This window comes from Macrobrachium rosenbergii, chromosome 25 (assembly GCF_040412425.1).
Source record: "Macrobrachium rosenbergii isolate ZJJX-2024 chromosome 25, ASM4041242v1, whole genome shotgun sequence".
NCBI classification, from domain to species: Eukaryota; Metazoa; Arthropoda; class Malacostraca; order Decapoda; family Palaemonidae; genus Macrobrachium; species Macrobrachium rosenbergii.
The window spans coordinates 49,957,110-49,979,609 of NC_089765.1; the positions used below are offsets into that span (position 1 = coordinate 49,957,110).

At 36.9% G+C, this 22,500-nt stretch overlaps 1 protein-coding gene across 1 annotated transcript; it reads right to left on the minus strand.

The window, feature by feature from the left end:
* Window positions 1-6,663: 6,663 nt before the first annotated feature.
* Window positions 6,664-13,140, minus strand: LOC136852156 (opsin, ultraviolet-sensitive-like). Its single transcript, XM_067126598.1, has 8 exons — window positions 13,022-13,140; window positions 12,445-12,558; window positions 10,840-11,019; window positions 9,682-9,897; window positions 9,285-9,415; window positions 8,204-8,370; window positions 7,809-8,062; window positions 6,664-7,650 (listed from the first exon to the last, which is right to left on the minus strand). The coding sequence occupies exons 1-8, from the start codon at window positions 13,123-13,125 to the stop codon at window positions 7,548-7,550; spliced, it is 1,269 nt and encodes a 422-aa protein (XP_066982699.1). The 5' UTR covers window positions 13,126-13,140; the 3' UTR covers window positions 6,664-7,547.
* Window positions 13,141-22,500: the final 9,360 nt, after the last annotated feature.

Below are 22,500 nucleotides of genomic sequence, written 5' to 3' on the forward strand. Positions count from 1 at the left end.
CGAAAAATGAACCAAGAGGTTATCAGACAAATCAACTCCGCCCATGTTTGCAGTATAATCTACAACTGCTTTCGGTTTATACATCTCTTTTCCTCTCCTAGATTTCACCTTCTATAGAATCATCTTGCTGTACTCGGAACACATACATCCTTTTATCTTTAGGAAACTGGACATCAGTAATCCTCAGATTGTACAGTTCAATTATTCTTTAGTGCTCTGTATTTCTCATTTTCTTTGTTTATAACCCCTGTTATTTGAAGACACGGGCCCATTTATTCTTTGTGGGTGTATACCTAAATCCTTCCTGTTCTTTTTTTCATGTTTTTCTTCTGGTCTGGGCTGGAAATGGTGATGAGGATGCTCGTTCCATTAACCTTTGTGCTTGAAGAAAAATGGAGGAAGTTATCCTATTTGTAGTTACAAACCAGATGTCTTTCAACACAGGTGCAAATAGGGCGTCTTTTCAAAGCACTTTATTTTTACGGGCGATATTTCAAAATGTTTTCAGTACAAATAGGCGGCGGAAAATTCTTCCAAGCATGTGGTGCACAAATCGACGATCTTTTCCAAAGCACTGGTACAAATAGACGTCTTTTCAAATGGTACAAATAGACGTCTTTTCAAAAGCACTAGTACATATAGACGTCTTTTCAAATTTACTGGTACTAATAGACGTCTTTCAAGAGCACTGTTACAAATAGACGTCTTTTCAAATGTACTGGTACAAATAGACGTCTTTTCAAAAGCACTGGTGCAAATAGACGTCTTTTCAAATGTACTGGTACAAATAGACGTCTTTTCAAAAGTACTGGTGCACATAGACGTCTTTCCAAAAGTACCAGTACAAATAGACTTCTTTTAAAAAGTACTGGTACAAATAAGACGTCTTTTCAAAAGTACAGGTACAAATAGGCATCTTTTCAAAATTACTGGTACAAATAGACATCTTTTCAAAAGTACCGGTACAAATAGACGTCTTTCTAAAAGTACTAGTACAAATAGACATCTTTTCAAAAGCACTAGTACAAATAGACATCTTTTCAAAAGTATTGGTACAAATAGAGGTCTTTCAAAATACTGTTACAAATAGACTTCTTTTCAAAAGTACTGGCACAAATAGACATTTTTCAAAAGTACAGGTACAGATAGATGTATTTTCAAAAGTACTGGTACAAAAAGACATTTTCAGAAGTACTGGTACAAATAGACGTCTTTCCAAAAGTACTGGTGCTGTAAGAAAGGTATTGAGTGATGTACTGGCTGGGTGTTGTATGGTTTATTATGGTTTTCCTTACTGAATGAATGTACAGTCTTCAAGATTGTTATTGGCTGGTGTGAGCCGCAATGTGGATTTCTACACAGACAAGAAAGCAGAAGATATCTTGTACATCTTTAACTCGACAGAAAAACAGATGGCGATTGTGAGAGACATAATGAACGTACAGTGATAAAACATATATCAATGGAAAGGCCACGAAATTCCCATATGAACATTGCATGAGATTCAGAGACAGTTAATAGACTATTTGATGATCTAGACCAGTGCTGAATATGTGAAATGGCGGAACATTTGGCATTTTCTGGCTTGCGGCTTTTAACCAACAGTTTGATAGGGAAGGTGGTGGAACATTGCTGGTACATGGTCCAGATATGCTTGTGTGGCAATGCAAATAGTGGTGATCGTAAATGAATTGAGACAACAATGACAGAAATGTTGTATGGAAGAAGTTGCGTTCCTTCAAGCGATTGCTGCTGATGCACGGGAGGGAGAGAGAGCAGGATGCTTTGTTGGATCTTGTTTTGTTCGATGGCTGACTCTACACAGATGCCCTGGGACCACACATTGGTCCCTTACAGTGCAAATAGACATCTTTTCAAAGTTAATGGTACAAATAGAAGCTTTTTCAAAAGTACTGGGGACAAATAGATGTCTTTTGAAAAGTACTGGTACAAATGGACTTCTTTTCAAAATTACTGATACAAATGGACACCTTTTCAAAAGTAGTGTACAAATAGAAGTCTTTCCAAAAATACAGATACAAATAGACATCTTTTCAAAAGCGCTGGTACAAGTAGATATCTTTTCAAAAGTACTGGTACAGGTAGATGTCTTTTGAAAAGTACTGGTACAAGTTGACTCCTTTTCAAAAGTACTGGTACAAGTAGATGTCTTTTCAAAAGTACTGGTACAGGTGGATGTCTTTTCAAAAGTACTGGTATAAATTGACTTCTTTTCAAAAGTACTGGTACAAGTAGATGTCTTTTCAAAAGTACTGGTACTAATTGACTTCTTTTCAAAAGTACAGGTACAAATAGACGTCTTTCGAAAGGACCAGTACAAACAGATGTCTTTCCAAAGGTACTGGTACAAGTAGATGTCTTTTCAAAACTACTGTTACAAATAGAATTCTTTTCAAAAGCACTGATACAAATAGACGTCTTTCCAGAAGTAGAAGTTCAAATAGATGTCTTTTTAAAAGTACTGGTACAAATGGAAGTCTTTTCAAAAGTACTGGTACAAATAGACATCTTTCCCAAATGTACTGGTGCAATAGACTTCTTTTCAAAGGTAATAGTATAAACAGGCGCCTTTTCAAAAGTACTGGGGACAAATAGACGTCTTTTCAAAAGTACTGGTACAAATGGACTTCTTTTCAAAATTACTGATACAAATAGATGCATTTTCAAAGTACTGGTGCAAATAAAAGTCTTTCCAAGAGTGCAGATACAAATAGACATCTTTTCAAAAGTACTGGTACAAGTAGATGTCTTTTCAAAAGTATTGCTACAGATTGGCTTCTTTTCAAAAGTACTGGTACAAGTAGATTTCTTTTCAAAAGTACTGGTACAGGTAGATGTCTTTTCAAAAGTACTGGTACAAATTGACTCTTTTCAAAAGTACTGGTACAAGTAGATGTCTTTTCAAGTGCTGGTATTAATTGAGTTGTTTTCAAAAGTATTGGTACAAATAGACATCTTTCCAAAAGTACTGGTACAAATAGACGTCTTTCCAAAGGTACTGGTACAATTAGATGTCTTTTCAAAAGCACTGATACAAATAGACGTCTTTCCAAAATTAGAAGTTCAAATAGATCTCTTTTTAAAAGTGCTGGCACAAATAGAAGTCTTTTCAAAAGTACTGGTACAAATAGACGTCTTCTCGAAAGCACTGGTACAAGTAGGTGTATTTCCAAAAGTTGTAGTTCAAAAAGACGTTTTTTAAAAATTAATGTTATTAATAGACATCGCTTTAAAAGTAGTAATTTAAATAGACGTCTTTTTAAAATTAGTGTTACTGTAAAGACGTGAGGCGTCTCTTCGTTTCGCATCAATCACGTTCATGCATCACACTTATTAAGATGTCAAGAATCTCATGTAAATATTCATATGTAGAATTTCCCGGCCTTTCCGCCGATATATATTTTATCATTGTATGTATGTTATGTCTCTTAAAATTGCCATTTGTTTGACTGTCAGCAAACACAGATTGCTCTGAGTGTGGGTCACGGCAACCAGAGGTTGGGCACTACGTTTAATCTGCCACTCTGTATACCTGGAGCGGGTGCGACCGTCAGTTAATACCCAGTTCGACCTTTTTGTCCTCTGACTGGTGACCAGGTGACGAGTAAACACAGCAGTTTTGGCTTACCGCCGTGGTTTCACTCACGACGCTTTATCTTCAGAGAGCCTTTAACGAGCCACCGCGACAGCAAAAGTCTAGGCCTCTGAAAGCTCCTTCCTTGGAAAACACCCACGCCACTAACGGAATAATTACAGCGTACCCCTCCAGGTACGTTCTGGCATGCTCGAACAGTTTGGCCCCGCCTACTCAGAAGTTATTAACGGAACCACACTGCATATAGTTTTAACTTCTGACGAGCCCCAAACACCATTAATGGACTAAATACTGTGCATATTTCGCGTTTTGGTGTGAGGAAAAAATGTCAGACACTGAGGTAGGAAGCCATTCCGAGGATGCACAGATCCTCTGCATCCCCCTCTTGCCTTCGAAGGCAGTAATAAGCCAGGTGATAAAACTCCCTCCATTCTCACGACAAAACACTGCATCCTGGTTTCTGCAGGCAGATGTCCATTTCCGAGTGGCGAAAATTACAGACGAGGAGACCAAGGCGGATGTAACCATGACAACGCTACTGGAGGAGGTCTTCAACAAAATTACTCCATGGTTAGACTCACAGCTGGGCAAAGTCAAGTACAGTACAGAGACCTGCGAGATAAGCTCATCGGCACATGCTCCATGCCCATCCCAGAGTGAGCCCAACACGCCCTCCACCTGATGACCCAGCCCGTGGGGGATGCATCACCCAGGGACGCCTGGGACGAACTACGAGGTCTCCTGATGCTGCCAGGCGTCGACGTGGATGGTTGGAGGAAGGAGATCAGCTTGTCGCGAGAAATATTCCTGCGGCGCCTTCCGCAGGAGGTGAGGGGGCAAATCACGGATGCGGATGCCCTTTCAATGGAGGAATTGGTGAACGTCGCACACAAACTCCACGAGGCCACCAAGGCCTCCAAACACGCTGCAACACCTGCAGCCTGTAACCTGGTAACAGAAGAAGCCGAGGCAGAGGACACGAACGTGGTATACATGAAGAAGGCGCCGCTGCAGCAGCAGAGGACCTGGACAAACCCAGCCTGGTGTTACTTCCATTGGAGGTTTGGAAGTGCTGCCAGAAATTGCAGAGCCCCCTGTTCTTTCACAAAAAACGAGAAAGGCGGCCACAAATAACAGCAGTGGCTGCAAACCTTAAGGAGCCACCACCTTAACACATCACAAGCCCACCGCCCCCCTGAGACTTACCACCGACGCCAGCAACATCGTTTGCGGGGCTGTGCTGGAGCAGGTAGTAGGTGGTTCCCCCCGCCCTCTTGCCTTCTTCAGCCGCAAGTTAAAGCCGCTGGAGACCCGCTACAATGCATTCGACAGGGAGCTGCTGGCAATCTACCAAGCTGTGCGGCACTTCAAGTACCTCTTGGACGGCAGCCCTTTCACCATCCTGACAGACCACAAGCCGTTGGTGCATGCATTCACGAGGGCAGGAGACGCATGGTCGGCAAGACAGCAGCGACACCTGGCTGCTATCTCCGAGTTTGGCTGCACCAGTAGCTGCGTCCCCAGCAAGAATAACCCAGTGGCCGACGCCCTATCAAGAGTCGAGATAAATTCAGTCCACCTGGGCATAGACTACGAGGACCTGGCAAAGGAACAAGCTGCATGACCAGCACTAGCTGCCCGTGCCCCCTGATACCCGCGTCGAGGAGAAAGCAGACATTCGACATCATCCACGGGCTGTCCCATCCATCAGGACGAACAACAGCGTGCCTGATGACAGAAAAGTTTGTGTGGCACGGGATCAGGAAGGATGTTTGAGAGTGGGCGAAGAACTGCATACCGTGCCAGATAAGTAAAATCACCCGGCACACAGAATCAGGCATCGGAGATTTCCCTCAACCACGCCGGCGTTTCGGGCACATCCATGTAGACGTCGTAGGGCCTCTGCCGCAATCAGGGGCCGCCAGATACCTCCTGACGGTCATAGACCGTTCCACAAGGTGGCCGGAAGCAACCCCAATGATGGAAGCATCAACGAGTGCCTTATTAACATGTCAAGAATCTCATGTAAATATTCATATGCAGAATTTCCTGGCCTTTCCGCCGATATATATTTTATCATTGTATGTATGTTATGTCTCTTAAGAATTGCCATTTGTTTTGACTGTCAACAAACACAAATTATGAAGTGCAGTCCACGGCAATGGGTGGGCACTACGTTTCCGTCCGCACTCTACCATGTATACCTGAGCCCAGGTGATTGAATAAATCTTTACGGGCTGCTCTAGAAGCAAGAGCCCGTGCTGGCACAAGGCCAGCTAAATCTAAAACAACGAATAAATCAGTTAATACCTAGTTCGACCTTTTTGTCCTCACATTACAAATAGATACCTTTTCTAAAGTAGCGGTACAAATACTTCTTTTCAAAATGGGTGGTACAAATAGACGTCTTTTCAAAAGTAGTGGTGTACACAGACTTCTTTTCAAAAGTAGTGGTGTACACAGACTTCTTTTCAAAAGTAGTGGTGTACACAGACGTCTTTTCAAAAGTAGTGGTGTACACAGACTTCTTTTCAAAAGTGGTATACACACGGTGGCGAAGGATAATGACTGGCAATATTTTGCAGTTTCTGGTTAAATGCTGTCGGCCTCAAAAGTCGTTGATGATAGAGTCAGCAGTAGTACAGTTTAGGACAGAATACGTACTTCTATAGAATATTGTAAAGAAAATTACATTACATAAGAGTTGTCTTGACTGCAAAATTTTACGACATTGCCCTCCTGTTTTTTTGCGTATTGCAATAATAATTTTCACCTTTCAGCGATGGCGGTGTTTGTCCAATTCGGCATTTGGTGTCAGTTTCATCTTTAATGCAGTGGTTAGCACTTCCTCATCTTTCAAGTAAGGCATTACAAATGTTTGTCGATTTGCCCCAGTTGGGGAATGATTTCCTCTTTTTACGCAGTAGTCACTGGCTGTATGATTAGATATCTGCCGCCATCTGTCTTTTCAAATTATTATTGGTTTCGTTTTTTTTCCTGAAACATATGGGATGCTTGTTTTCATTGCAAATTTAGAACCTATTTTGATAAAAAAAAATCGGATTTCCTCTTTTTTTTGTTTATTTATTTGTTACTTTAGTCATTTCCATTTTCATCAACAAAGGCGGCACAGGTGGAAAGGGTTATTCCAGAGGTTAATGGGCGGAACAGGAGGGCTGTGAGAAAAGGTCAGAGGTTTTATATGTAACTGATCTACAATTCAGTCACTTGCTCTGGAACTGAAACTACCATATGTAGATTATTTTATCACGTGTAATGAATCAGACCCAGAAAGATATATTGGTACAGTACAACGAGGGAGCCTTAGATTGGACTTTTTTTTAAGGAGAGCATTGACTGTAACCCCCTGAAGTATGAAAGTATAATTTAAGCGAGTTCAGAGTAATCCCACATATAGCAGAACTGCCGTTTTTCGTCTGAACATCACTTACAGCTTTTTGAACGACAGTTTTCCTACCCCACAGTGTGCTCTCTCAAAGAAAAGTGCAGTATATCCCTAATGTATAAGCTGTAGAACAGAGAGCTACATATCTATAGCTACAGTAATTATTTTACCTCAAAACATTACTTGAATCTCCCATCTTTGTTAAAAGATAGACATTCCCAGCAATGACGATAAACCTAATTAGGTGCGCTTAAGAATGGCTTTCAAGAAATTAATGAAAGGTAACACATTGTAAAAGGGAGTAAGTTTAAGTAAAGTAAATCAAAATGGACAGCATCATTCCAGTATGGTTCACATAGCTAGTGTACAGAGTCTTTGGAAGTGAAGGCAAGATATTTGGAATCTTAGGGTGAGGAAAACCTGGGGATTCTAATTATCTGGCAAGTCTCGCTATCTCAGGCCGATTGGAACAAGCCACAGATTTTATTCTGTGTGAAAGTGAAGGATTTGCAGAGATTGGACCCACTAAGCATTTTGCTGAGACTTCGATTCCGTCTCCGAAGCTGCTGATGGTTCACTCTCATGGACACAGAACCAAGGCAGCTTCTTTTTAAGGGCGATTCGGTACCTGAAAAAACGAGTGAAATTCTTCATTTGTCTGAGTTACTAAGGTGTCATATTTGCTACCCCGATGCTAGCAATTTAATTTTTATTTGTTTTAACCAATTATATTTAGAATTCTTATTTTACGTGACACTGGAAAAAGAAATGCATTTAAAAACTCACTTTGGATGATTAATAGCATAGATGAATGGGTCAATGCAAGCCGCAGTTTTGCTCGTGCAAGCAGGGATCATGGACATGAAAGGTGTGACCAGTTCTTTCCTTCCGAAAGTGCAGATGAAAGCCAGAGTGACATAGGGTGTCCAGGACATCAGGTACAGTGCAGTACATGTTATTCCCACTTTAGCGACACGAATCTCTTGTCTCATGTTCACTTTATCTCCGGAACGTAGAGATTCAACGTTCATTTTTTCTGCCTGTGAAAAGAATGAATCGCTCTCAGTATCAGAGAATTATTGCAGTTAGAAAATTATCACCTAGAAATGACCGAAAATAGACATCCATGTTTTATTTTTCTCTTAAAAACTTTTGGTTTCATGAATGGTCTGTTAACTTACCTGCCTCTTTAGCGCCTTCTCATGCTTAGACACGTGGGCAAAAACTTGGTAATAGCTAACTAAGATGATGAGGAGAGGGCAGAGCCACATGCAGAACCAGATGCCTACCACGAAGAACTTGGTCCCCTCACTCATGTAGTCAAATGTGCAGCTCGTGAGGTATCCCTCTGATCAAAGAAGGGCGAAGATCTTGAATTAAGTTAATGTTTAAAAGGTCTCCCAGTTACATTGTTTGTTTTGATGAGCGTTTGGTATGAATAATTGTATATATGTATATCACAAGTGCATATTGGAAATTTTGAAGGTATTTTAAGAGAATTTCATTAATAAAACAGTTACATATACCTGAGTGTTGGGTAATTTTAAGTTCCATTGACAAGAAAATTTATATCCAGGATAATGAAGGCCAGTATGATGATTACATAGCTAAAACCTGAAAAGATCCCTAGTAGAGTTTAGAACGTGGCTGGCATAACCTGGTGAAAGTTAGAAGCAAATGAATGTCAAGTTACACTATGGCTAAGCGGGTTTAAGGTTCCATGTTTCAGCTGAAGTGAGAGTACTGCAGGATAGGATTAGGTAGTACAGTGAGGCCTGTGCTTGGATACGGCTGTGTGTGGAATTCAGTACCTTGGAAAGACGTGGTGTTATTTAGATGAATGATAACGACCAGAATCACACAATGGCTGAATTCGTATTTAATGTGGGTTGTACGTTTAATATAATTAATGTTTGAGTGGCATTGAGGTGTAAAACGAGATTTAGTTTGGGTGACAAAATGTTTTAATCCAGTAGCATTATGATTGACAGAATAGGGGAAAGATGATTTTTATTCATTGCCATGGTAAAGGTTAAATTGGTGTAGTATTTTAATGCTGTAATGAAAATAGTGTCTGGAATAGTACCAAAGGCCGAACCAGATATGAATTGCTTGTTGTTCAAAGATAGAGATATGGTTATAGAGCATTTTGAGTATTAAGTAGATGGTGAAGGGAGTCAAAAGAAAACCAGATGGGAACATTGATCAAGATTGAGAGGCGTGGGACAGTGTTTAGCATTGAAAATATTTATGATTCCTCACCTGGAACAAAGCGATTCCAGATTTCCAGGAATGGCATCCAGACCCAGGGAGAGATCCAAAGCCAGATGAAAAGAATTATACCAGTGACTTGGCCTTTGGTGAGTCGACCATCAATTGGATCTGTGATAGTTCTGGATGAAAAGAAATCATCAGATACAATTTTGCTTAGTAACACGAGTGTATTTAATGACAAACTATCGTACATACATATTTATAGCAACGTGTTGTATACTGCAGTACTGATTTGTCAAGGTGGAGATGGACTGATTTGGATTCTAAGCACAGAACTTGAATTCGACAGAGATAGGAAAGTCCAACCAACTCGAATGAATCATTCTGAAAGTACACTCAAATTCTGGGAACGGGGAGTTATGAAAAATATAAAGTATCACCATACTTGTATCTGTCGAAGGCAATGGCAGCATTGGTGCAAGCGTTCATGGGTCCAGATAGCGCACCCATGAATCCGTAGATTGAGCAGCCAAGTCTGCCCATCACAGGCCCCTCGTTGAAAGAGTTGACAACGAATGTTGGCGTCTTCAACATCATGATGAAGTCTGCAATTGCCAGGTGAACAACAAGCATGTTGGAAGGGGTCTTCAGACCCTTTGTTCTGCGGGAAAGATTGATGTACAATTGAAATTCCTTCCAAGGAGTTAATGTATTGAAATACGATTAGAAATAAACTGAACTTCTCTGTGTTTTGTTGCTAAGGAATGTTTAAGATCAAAACTCTCATGGTGCTCGTGATATGCACAGAGTGGAGTGCTCTCTTTTGGAGCCCTTGTTTATTGTAGCATTCTGCTTTTCCAGCTAAGTTTTCTTAATACTGCTACTATTACTACCACTGCTACTACTACCACTGATAATATTGCGATTTTCTGATATGCCGTAACTGTGGTCATGGTGTATTTTTAAAGCTGTAAGGCTTTTTATTCAGCTTATTAACCACACCATGTGGTCACTAGTTCCTGTAGACAGAAAATATTGCCTTAATACTACTGATCGTAAGTGGAAAATCTGTGACGGGTTTTATTAGTCATTATCTTAAAGGAGGCTTGCATGTATTGGATTTGAATTGCTTTAGCAGGTATTTAGTATGAGCGGCAGTATAAGTAGTAACAGTGTTCACAACTAGCAGCTTTCCACTCTGCATTTACGAAGTCCAAAATCCTAACTTCCTGTTGTTTTCGGTTTGCTTGATTTACGAGATCACGGTGGAACATTCTGATTTTAATTTTTTCTTTTACACTAAATAACTTTTAGCTTTGATTCTTTGTGACTTGTTTTGTAGTTTTATAACTTGTTTCTGGGTCGTTTAGTTAAAGTTGTGATGCCTTGCATTTTGGTCGGGATCCTTGTATGTTCAGGTTCTGAGTAGCCAGAACTCGTTAGCCCGTCGTAGGGGCTACAAGACTGCACAACTGATTAGCATTTGCTTAGGTGACCTGAGAAGGTGAACATGTTATTTTAATACCGCTCTCCGGAGAACACATTTCTGACAATACAAAAACCAAATGAAGAATCGTCTTTAAACGTCAACAGTAAGACTTACCCAAGAAATACCCAGATGACCACTCCATTGCCGCAGAGGGACATTACAGTAAAACCGATGTAAAGGACGCCCAGCAAGTGGTGCAGCATAGGGTTAGGGGCGTCATACTTCAGCCAGTGATCATCAACGTACGAGAGGTACTCTGGGGGAGTGTTCCATCCATTTTTCCGAACTTCGTATCTAAAGGTGGAAAATGGCAGATTATTAAGTTTTCTGGGCTCTTTGTTACTTATTGCTACTTTCATGAGAATCCTAGTGTCGTACAAGTTTCCATAGTAGTCATAGAAGGTAAGTGCTATCGGTAGTCATGCATCATGCATGGACAAACATTTAAGTACTGACCAGGCCCAGCATTACTTGATTTCAGAGATCCAGAGACCGGTGGAGGGGCAAAATACGGCAAAATGCAGACACAGAAACGTCTGGTCAAGTAATAGGGGAAGCAGAAAAGAATACATGTTAATTTTATGAAGTTCAGAGTATTTAATTCTTGGAATTCTTTTAAAAAATTCTGGTCTTGTATTATTTCTTGTGTGTGCGAATATGTGATGTTGTAAAATGGGCTGTCCATGTAATTGTCGATAAGGACAACTTAATGAACCAAAGTTATTTTAGTGAACACACACACATATCTATCAATCTATCTACTCTATCTGTCTATATATACTGTATGTATATATATACATACATACTGTATATATGTATATATGCATATATACATGTATATATATATATATATATATATATATATATGTGTGTGTGTGTGTGTGTAGATAGATAGTTGAATATATCTTTATTTACCAAAATAACGTTGGTTCATTAAGTTGTTCTTATGGACAATCACATGAACAGCCCATTTTATAACATCAAAAATACCAGCACAGTAAGAATAATACAACACCAGAATATTCTTAACAAAAGAAAAGGAATGAAATACTCTCAATTTTATAAAAATTAACCTATATACCTTCCTGCTTTCCCAGTTCCTTGACTAAAGACTTTTCTGTGCACACATTTCGCCTTATTCTGCCCCCTACTGGTCTTTCGATCGTTGAGATAAGTGACACTGGGTCTGGTCAGTACTTAGAGTCGAAACCAGTCACGATTTACATCAATGTTTCTCATTTCCCTGTAGTAAAGTTAGACGTATAATTCAAGCGTCAGTATGATTATAATATATATATATATATATATATATATATATATATATTACCAATTTTCATGGACACAAAGAGATATGAACAAATCAAACCATATCAAGGAGGGCTTGAATGAAAAGCGACATGTTTAGTGCAGCCAAATGTTTTTAACTGCACAGGACCATGCTGAAGGCAGTTTAATAGCAAGAGGGTTACAAAAATCATGCAACGGGCTTGTATTGGGATCAGCGTCAGAGAAAAATTTCTTCACTTCTCTTTAAATGTTCATGATCATCGGTAGAACTAGAGTAAACTAATTGCATAGTTATTGAACAGGGCTATGTATTAACAAAGAGAAATAACAGTACCGAATTAGAATATGAGTTTTCACATTGCACCATTTTCATTGATAGAATAAATATCCCAATTATCAGCATGTCTAAAGGCTTACTAATTACTAACTTACCCATAGTAGTCAAATTGTGGCCCAGAAACATTCGAGGCTGCTGGACCAATGAATGACATGACTGTCTCCTGTGAGTTCTTCAGATGGATTGCAGAACGTACTTGTGGCAGGAATCTGTTATTAAAACATCAGTTATTATCCATTGCCAGCTTAGCTATCATTGGGTAGTTTATCGTGGTAAGAAAACGTGTATGAATTGTATAAATGGTATTGAAGGGATATATATTTACGATAAAAACCAAAGTATGGAACAGGCATTGCTAACGTGGACCGTGCTAATTTGGAATTAAAACTAGAAAGAAATCGAGTTTTATGGCACGAGAAGGTGCTGCATTACTTCTGAGTCCTTGAAGATTATTTTTCTTCGAAGGGCCAGAACTGAAAATACGTTCACATATTATACATGTATGTATAAATATACATATGTATATATATATTATATATATATGTATAAATATATATATATATATATATATATATATATATATATATATATATATATATATATATATTATTGTGTGTGTGTGTGTGAAACGTAAAGTTCTGATAAGTGAAGAGTTCTTTGTGAAAGTCTTACCTCGCCAGTCGTAGATTCCGTCGAGATAACACACGACAAGCAGCTAGAACCGCGATGTATATATACTGTACATCCCACAGATCCTTGGAGCGCTGTAATTGCATTCCGTCGTTAATCCAATCAAGGGCATCATAATCATGACCGGAAACTTGACCGCTGATTATTAATAAAAGTAAGATTTCTGTACAAGTTTCAGTAACTGGGAATGAAACGATGCTATTAAAATCGAGGAAAGTTTTCAACAGTATGACAGTGTTGTTACATTCAAGCTAAACAAATTTCCGTCCCTCGATTTTTTTCAGATGTCACCTGTCATATGAAAATATTCGCAAAAAACTAAGCCAATTTAGCACTAAGCACTCACACTCGTCTAATTAGATCATAAGATCACGTAAGTACGATGGAGCGAGCACTTCTATCGCTTCTGTTTTTTCGTAATATCACGTCAGAAGTCACAGTAAAAAAGTCTTCTCTTTGGCTTGATTTTGACCTACAAAGGCCCCAAAAAACTTAAGTCTTCCCGTGGGAGCTTTGGTAACTGAAAGAAAAAACTAATATTCTCGGCAGTTTCGTCCAGTGCAGTAGCCCTGATATCCAGGATTATTAGAGCAAGGATTATGTATAAGCACGCAGGTTTGATACGGCTCGTTGGGATGTTGCCTGGCTGCTGGTATGGCAGTGGTAGTCAGCCGTACTGCGAATTATTAACAGAAAAAATAAGGCGGATCTATCAATAATTTGGCGGCTACATCCTAGGAAAAACTATCGAAACCTAACGAATTACGCGCAGCATCCCACCTGACTGATTCTCTCCCCACCCCCTTTTAATATACCTTAAACTTAACCTGCTGCCGTATCCCTCTCTTTTGCATCATTTTTATTAGTTTGATCAGAATCTCTTACTGTGTCTTAATATCCACTAAAATACGTAGGTCAGAGCTAAGCAATCTTTTCCTTGTTACAACAGTGGCCACTGTAACAGGAATAATGATAAATTCCGCTACTCTGGTTTTTCACTTGATTTAACTTCAACTGATCTCCCTTAGGAGCCCATCTGACTTCTCCCGCAGCGTGGTAGGAAGGACATGCCCAAGCCGTACCCATCTCCTGTTCTTCAGTTTCTCATCAATATGATTATGAAAGTCAGTAATTTCATTTATGATAAATCTAAAAATTTTGGTAACTCCACTGTGGGTTTTTGTGTAGATTTTTAAAGATATGTATCAGAAATTTTTTTAGAGTTTGCTCAGTTCTCAGTATAAAGTAAAATGTTTTGATAATGACAAAAATTTATCGCAGATTTTATTTTTGTGATTAGTTCTCATGCTATTATGAAACGTAGCACAGTCTGGATAAACCTGTTCATTATAATTATTATTGTTATTGATGAAACTTTGAAAGAGTGCTAAATTAAGTATGATTTACTGATATTATATATATATATATATATATATATATATATATATATATATATATATATATATATATATATATATATATATATATATATATATATATATATACTAATTCATGATAATTAGCATATAGTTATATATAACACGTATGCTGATGGACAGTCAAGATTCACCTTTCTGGTACATATTTATTTCCCGACGTTTCGTAATTTTCGTATATATTTACATATTCAAGGGCTGTAAAATGGATGAAAACAACACATAAGTAGCAGAAAACTAAAACATAAATGTTCGACACTTAAAATTATACCTTTTTTTATTTAAAAATCAAGATATATTAACATTCACAAAGTACTGGACCAACTTTCCACCAGAGTAAAAGAGACTCAAGTGGAAGGAAATTAAAAATAAAAAAGAAGAAAATACAACTCAAGACAAGAAGAGGGGAGTGGCTGTTGACTGCGTGTTTTCTTGGGGAACCAGTTGTTTGATCAATAAGGACTCTAAAATGGGTAATTTCTGGATGTAAAACATTGATTGAAAATAAAGATTTTAAAATCATCAGGGAAAACACCCAACACCCAGGAAAATACCCATTTCAGAGTCTTATTGATCAAACAACTGGTTCTGTGTTCACAATATCAACCACTCTCCTGTATTTGATGTGTGTTTCCTTCTTTTTTATTTTTCTTCCTTCCACGTATGTTCTCTTTGCTCTGGTGGAAAAATTGATCCAATACTACAGATTTTAATATGCTGTATATCTTAATTTTTATATAAAAATGTAATTTAAGTGTAAATTGTTTTAGTTTATGCTGGTATATATTTTTATTCTATTTTAGAGCCTGTGAAGATGTAATTATTTACGAAAATTACGAAACGTCGGGAGATAAATATTTACAAGAAAGGTGAATCTTAGTTGTCCATCAACATACCTGTTGTATATATAGATACTGTATATGTATATAATATAAGCAGTATATGGACATTATATATATATATATACATTATATACATGTATACATTTTATATATATATATATATATATATATATATATATATATGTATGTATGTATGTATGTATGTATATTATATGCTCTGGATGCAGGATCGAATCCTGCTACAGACGTTCAGAATTACTTCATATTCTTGCATTTGAATCAAAGATTTTGTGTTGACAAGCATATCCAAAATGTGGGGAGGATTCGAGAAGTTAAGAGGGCATTGTGGTTAGTGCAATTACATACGTACTTGGTAAAAAAAAGCTTGTAGATTCATATTATATACAGTATATATATATATATATATATATATATATATATATATATATATATATATATATATATATGTGTGTGTGTGTGTGTGTATATGTATATATAGAGTATATATATGTATGTATGTATGTATGTATAAATATATGCACATATAATAGACCACTCAACCTCATCACCCTCCTTAAATAAGATGTTGCAAGCCAAAGTGAGCTCCGTGACCCAGTGGTGCAGTTTCTAGTTCACATTTGATAGGTCCAAGGATTGCTGCTAGCTTTTTTTCCCTGAGTTATTTCCTTAGGGAAACAGGTGTATGTGATATATAGACACATATACTACACTATATATACTGTAACTTAATAATATATGTATATATATATATATATATATATATATATATAATATATATATATATATACATATACATACATGTATACATATATATACTGTATATATATATATATATATATATATATATATATATATATATATATATATATATATATATATATATATATATATATATATATTTCGCTTGTTGCTGGTAACACACCCATGTGGGATAATTTTCTCTTTTATTTTCATGTTTTTGAGTCGTTGGGTGATTCAGCGGAGGTTTGGCTTATATAGGATCTTTGTCTCTCAAAAGGAGTTCCGCCCCAGTTGTCTGAGCGAGAGGTCTGCTGCATTTTTGAGCCTTGCCGTTGCCTGCCCTTTTTGTCTGCTTTGCGGCAGGTGCTTAAAGTATCACTGCTTGATTCAGCTTTGCCACTGCCTGCTTCTTGTGGGTGTCTTGTGGCAGGACAACATAATTATTATATGTACTGGCAATACCCCACATCTGACACCAAAAATATGACCTGATTTTTCCAGTTCAGTTCAGTTCTACCAGTAAAAATAAAATGCGTAGATAAAATTAACACAACAGGTGAATTGCCGTGGTGTAGGTACAGCACAAGATATGTCATCACCTACGTAGTTACCCCAAGTGGAGGTGACTCCACAAGTGGTTAACCTTGTCTCTCTTGGCACTGGTATTAGTACCCATCCTGAAGCGCTTCAACGATTATCGGTGATGGCGATCAGAATTTGTCATCGTCCCTTGATTGCATTATCATTCTCAATAATTTTTGTTTTATTATTATTATTGTGTGTATTATTAATATTATTATTGTGTGTTATTATTATTATTATTATTATTATTATTATTATTATTATTAATTTTGTGGAAGCCTCATCTTAATTTCACAGCAGTTGTTGGGACTAATTTGTTGGCTTGATTCTTCTATTTTCTTGATATTCTTATTGTTTCAACTTTACAAATAATTCAAATGTATATACAATTCATCCCATAATGGACCAGTCTATAGCATTTATTAGATCAACATCTATTCGGGGTGGAATACAAGAAGACAATCCGTTTTGTTTTACCTCAGGTTTCGACACTATAGCCTTCTAATTGCTGCGAGTCAGGAGCAGTCACTAGAAGTAGAATTCAAATGAAAAGCAATAACTCATTTCCCCCAACTGTCAGAGGCGTCAAGGTCAAAGACATTGTTTTATTTCAGTTAATGTAACCACTGCTATTTTTCTTTGTTTTTTCTATTTATATCATACAGCACCCTACACAACGCTCGTATACTCGCTGCAAATAACATGTAATGGTCAGAGTCAAGATTTTGAGGGTAGGCTATTGTTTACCTACTTAATATCAATCAAATGTAACACAGTTTATATTGATATGCATGGAAAGGAAAATACACTGGAATCAGTTTGAATGAAGAACATATTGTTACAATCACTGTTTTAATATATATGTTTTACATATACAAATAAACGTCTAACACTATATATAACTTATTTACAAAATGTTTTCATTGTCACTCTCGAGGAAGAGGTCATTAACTCATTATCCCTGTCCTCATCGTCGCTAGCGATGTCAATGATGACTGGTTCCACACTCTCGTGGATATTGTCTAACAGCTCCCGCCAACACTTCTGTGGTGGCCAAGTAACTATTACCACTAAAATAGTGCCTATTCTTCTATAGTAGATCTTGCCAAGGGTCTTCTCACTTGTACACAAAGTGGCAAGACGTAGCACAAATGCAGTCTTGCAACCAAGGGGACACTTCCATATCCTGCTGGCCATTATCAAATTTGTTGAAGCCTAGACTGGTTAAGTATATCCATTCACCACTTACCTGTTGGATGGGTGGAGCCTCATGACGTCATATTATGTTTACGTCACGAATTGCTTTAGAATCCTTTTCTGTGATTTTCTCGATTCTGGCATCGGCCGACTTCATTTTACTCTATAAATATCAAAATTATCGAACTTAGGTACTAGATAATACACGCGAAAATTAGGTAGGGTTATACAATATACCCTTGCCAACTTTCACTTTTATCCGGTGCTTTGATAAAAAGTTGCCGAAAAACCGAGTTTCATCGGCTTCAATCCCTTAGTAGATCTTTGCAAAACATAATTTCCTTTATTTCGTCCAATTAATACCATGATTACTATTTCTCATGTGAACAATAATGCATTTGAAATATTACCAGTTCTTACGCTATATTTGAGGCGCCCGCCGGAGCAAGGGCACAAGCGCCACCGCGGCCAAAATAGAGTTAGCAGTACAACATTTTCCCAGGCTTCCCCTCTGCCATCAGTACATCATATGTGACTGTAGGATTGAAATATTATGGTCAATACGCCATTGAACACAAGTACTTTTTCCCTTACGGGATGTGAAATTTCTGTCAACAGACTCGCTTGCATAGGGCGCTTCTCAGCTGTCCCTTTAAACCTGGGGTGGTGAGCAGGTGGTATGGGAGTGAGCATTGCTGTCTCTCCCGCTATCTCCCCGCTTGGACTCAGCGTCCAATGAAAATGGGCACAGACTGGATTCACGTTTCTATTGGCTTGCTGCTGCTTTATCTTGCATGACGGAACACAGAGACGTCGTCTCATCCCTTTCTCTTATCATATGCTCATCTGTTATCAGATGCTCTGATATTTTTCACTTCATTACGGTATTATTTTCGTAGCAATTAAACAGTTTTTTTACTATGAGCTGATAATGTTAATAACAGCGATCACCAGAGATCGATATTATTGAAGGGAAGTTATCAACAGCGATACAAATGAAGATATTGATGACCAGGTTCTTCACGTGGTCGTAAAGGGAAGGCCCATCCTGAAGCTTGGAAAATGAATATCGCTAAAAAATTTCGTCAACTTGAAAGGTAAGGCTTATAGTAGCCGAAAAGACTCTTAAAGGGTAAAGCCCGTAAAATTGGACCTACTTGTGCTGACAGGTGTTTTCAGAAAGTTACTATGCCTGTAACAGGCACTGTTTAAAGATTATTGGGCCATGGGGAACTACAACGCCCAGACATCATATTTGCAGAAATTAATGGTTTCAGTGCCAATAAAACGTCGAAGAAACCTGCAGAGGAAAGTTCGCGTGCACAAACAATTTTTGTATAGTGTGATGTACGGAGATAAGCATTACAATGTGTGCAAAAAAAAAGCTTCTATGGCTATTTTGGAATAGGGGATAAGAGGGTACGTGTTGTTTTAAAAGAAACTGACATTGGGAAAACAACAGTGGCTGACAAGTGAGGAACAAACGCAAGGATATCAAAATTTTCTGGGAAAAAGCGGACCTTGTGCGTGAACACATTAAAGCTGCCGACCATGACATCTCATTACTCTCACGCAAAATCTCGTAACCGCGTGTACATGGAATCGAATCTTAGTGTTGTGAAGTTGTATGATATGTATGTGAAGTTTATTAAAGATGAGCATCAAATTTGGATATTGTCTCTTTTTTAAGTATTATAGTAATGTGTTTAGGACTGAATTTAATATTGGTTTCATGCCTCCAGTTGTTGATACATGCAACACCTGTGATTTATTGTCAGCAAATATTTCAAAATACAAACAAATGGGTTGTGAACAGGCTCAGTTGGATGAAATGCAACGTGAGTTGGATGAGCATAAAGTGCTTGCAGCGCAAGCTAGAGCTGCATGATAGCTTTAGTATTTTAGACAATGATGATTTTTGGTATTATGTTTCGATCTGCAACAAACATTGCCCGACACCTAAGCTGAGTACTAGGCGTTGCCTTTTATAAAAAACTGTGGACATACAACTCACTGTGTTTTTAACGTAAAAACTCAGAAATCGCACTCAGTACTTCAAGGACACAGACACTCAAGAAGGAGGGAAGGCAATGATACTCCTGAAGAAGAAGAGGTCCTGGTCAGAGACGCTAACGTTGATGCCTGAACATGAATTTCACTTGTGCTGTTTCTGGTATTATTGTCATTAATTTCAAAGAATTTTATTTTATTTACCATTCATCTAAAAAAATTAAAACCATATTATTGATGAAAATTCAGGAATTACAATCAATGCTTTTTTATTGTTATTTAGCATTTTTTTGTATTGGGCTTTCTTATTTTTTATAATTTATTTATTTTGTGCGTGTGTGTGTTTACCAATTTTTTTCTTAAGTGTTATAATGTCAATAATTAAGGAAGGGCCAAAGAAAGTAAAATCAACCGCAAAAATCGTTATTATCGAGTAAAATAATAAGCTGGCACACTACTTTACCTTACATTTTATACAATAGCTTAAGTATAAGATATAATAATGGCATAATTTTGGGATACATGGTACACGGATAAATTTCCTTTAAAATGGCGAAAACTAGATTAAAATCGTATGGTTGGTTTCAAAGATATTGATGTTTGAAAACTTTAAATGCATTTTTCTCAGTTTGTAAAAAACGGCGCTTGCGCCCTTGCTCCGCTGGGCGCCTCATTTGTGTTGTTTTCATCAAACAGCCAGCCTCTTCCCACTGTGTTTACACGGAATCTTATAAATACATCCTGTTCCATTTCCCGGTGAATTTCTAATTAGCAAGTTTCTAATAGTTCCTAGCATTTTAAACACAACATTAATACCCAGTGGCTTGACTTGTCTTCAGGATGTTATTAAAACAAGTATAAAAAGGAATAATTACATTTTTTTTCGAACTTTTCAGTTTTCGTAAATCCGTAAAACGTTTTTCTGGCTTTACAAAAGGTGTTTTCAATAAAACTGTGTGGATACCTCAAATTGCCAACAATTTCATGTATCTTGTCAAGTTCTTGGTCTAAAAATTCTGGGCTACTGACCCGCAGTCACATTAAGAACATAGCATAAAAAACAGCAGTCTTAGTTTTAAATGGACATATTACCAGTAAGAACTGGTAATAAGTCAAATGCATTATTTGTACACATCGATAATAGTAATCATGGTATTAATTTGACAGAATCCAAGGAAATTATGTTTTGCAAAGATCTAGCGAAAATAAGTTTCATAGAATCTTGTACAATTAAACAAGACCGACTGTTTATTAAATATCAGCCTAGGCTAATATCAAGTTGATGAAATTTTAACGTATGGTGTTTCAAAACAAGTAGTTTATGAATCATTACCACTGTTCGACGATTGTTAGGGTTGTTTATCTTGTTAGCATTGTTTTTTCTTGCCACGAACTCTTCTTGTGACTCTGTATTTGTTTCCTTGGCACTTGTACACTCGGAAACCACAATCTCCGACCCACCTAGGTCGTGCTCCGAGTTTATGAGTGGGGCCTTTCTGGACGGCAGGCAACGGCAACTATCACGGATTGAAACACACTCGAACACCTTTTGAACTCTTCCGGATTTTGCTTTGGGTGTTTTTTTTTTTATGATTTTGCCGCATATAATGCAAAGCAGTCATGGTATGATTATATAGACAACACTGTTGAATTCTGTACCTGTATAATATCGAAAGGAAGAGAAAATGCCGAAACTGCTGGGTTGTAGTTAGGAAAGGTTTGGGGGTGCGGGGAGGGAAGGGTAGAATCTGTCCAGAAAGGCCCTGCTCATAAACTCGGAGCACGACCTAGGTGGGTTGGAGATTGTGGTTTCTGAGGGTACTCTGAACCTGATGAGGTGTAGGAAAACATGAAAGTGCTTTGTCCAAACCATTTCTTCTCACCTTTCTCCTGGCTGATGGATGCATATATATATATATATATATATATATATATAGTATATATATATATATATATATATATATATGGATGCATATATATATATATATATATATATATATATATATATATATATATATATATATATATATATATATATATATATATATATATATATATATATATATATATATATATATATATATATATATATATATATATATATATATATATATATATATATATATATATATATATATATATATATATATATATATATATATATATATATATATATATATATATATATATATATATATATATATATATATATATATATATATATATATATATATATATATATATATATATATATATATATATATATATCTATATATATATATATATATTTTTTTTTATTTACATATATATATATATTTATATATATATATATATATATATATATATATATATATATATATATATATATATATATATATATATATATATATATATATATATATATATATATATAAAGGCAATGCCAATGAAGGAGAGAGAACTACGGAGTGGTATTAGGCCTTTCGACTTATTGTCCTTTACTTAGCAGACTGACAGAAATGTAAAAATAAGTTTACAAAGAAAGCTAGTATAAGTGACAGATGGAGATCATAAAGGAAATATGTACCTGGAATGCAACACAGTTGAAGAATTAGTAGACGTAAAAAAATAGAGGTATATATTTAACAGATTT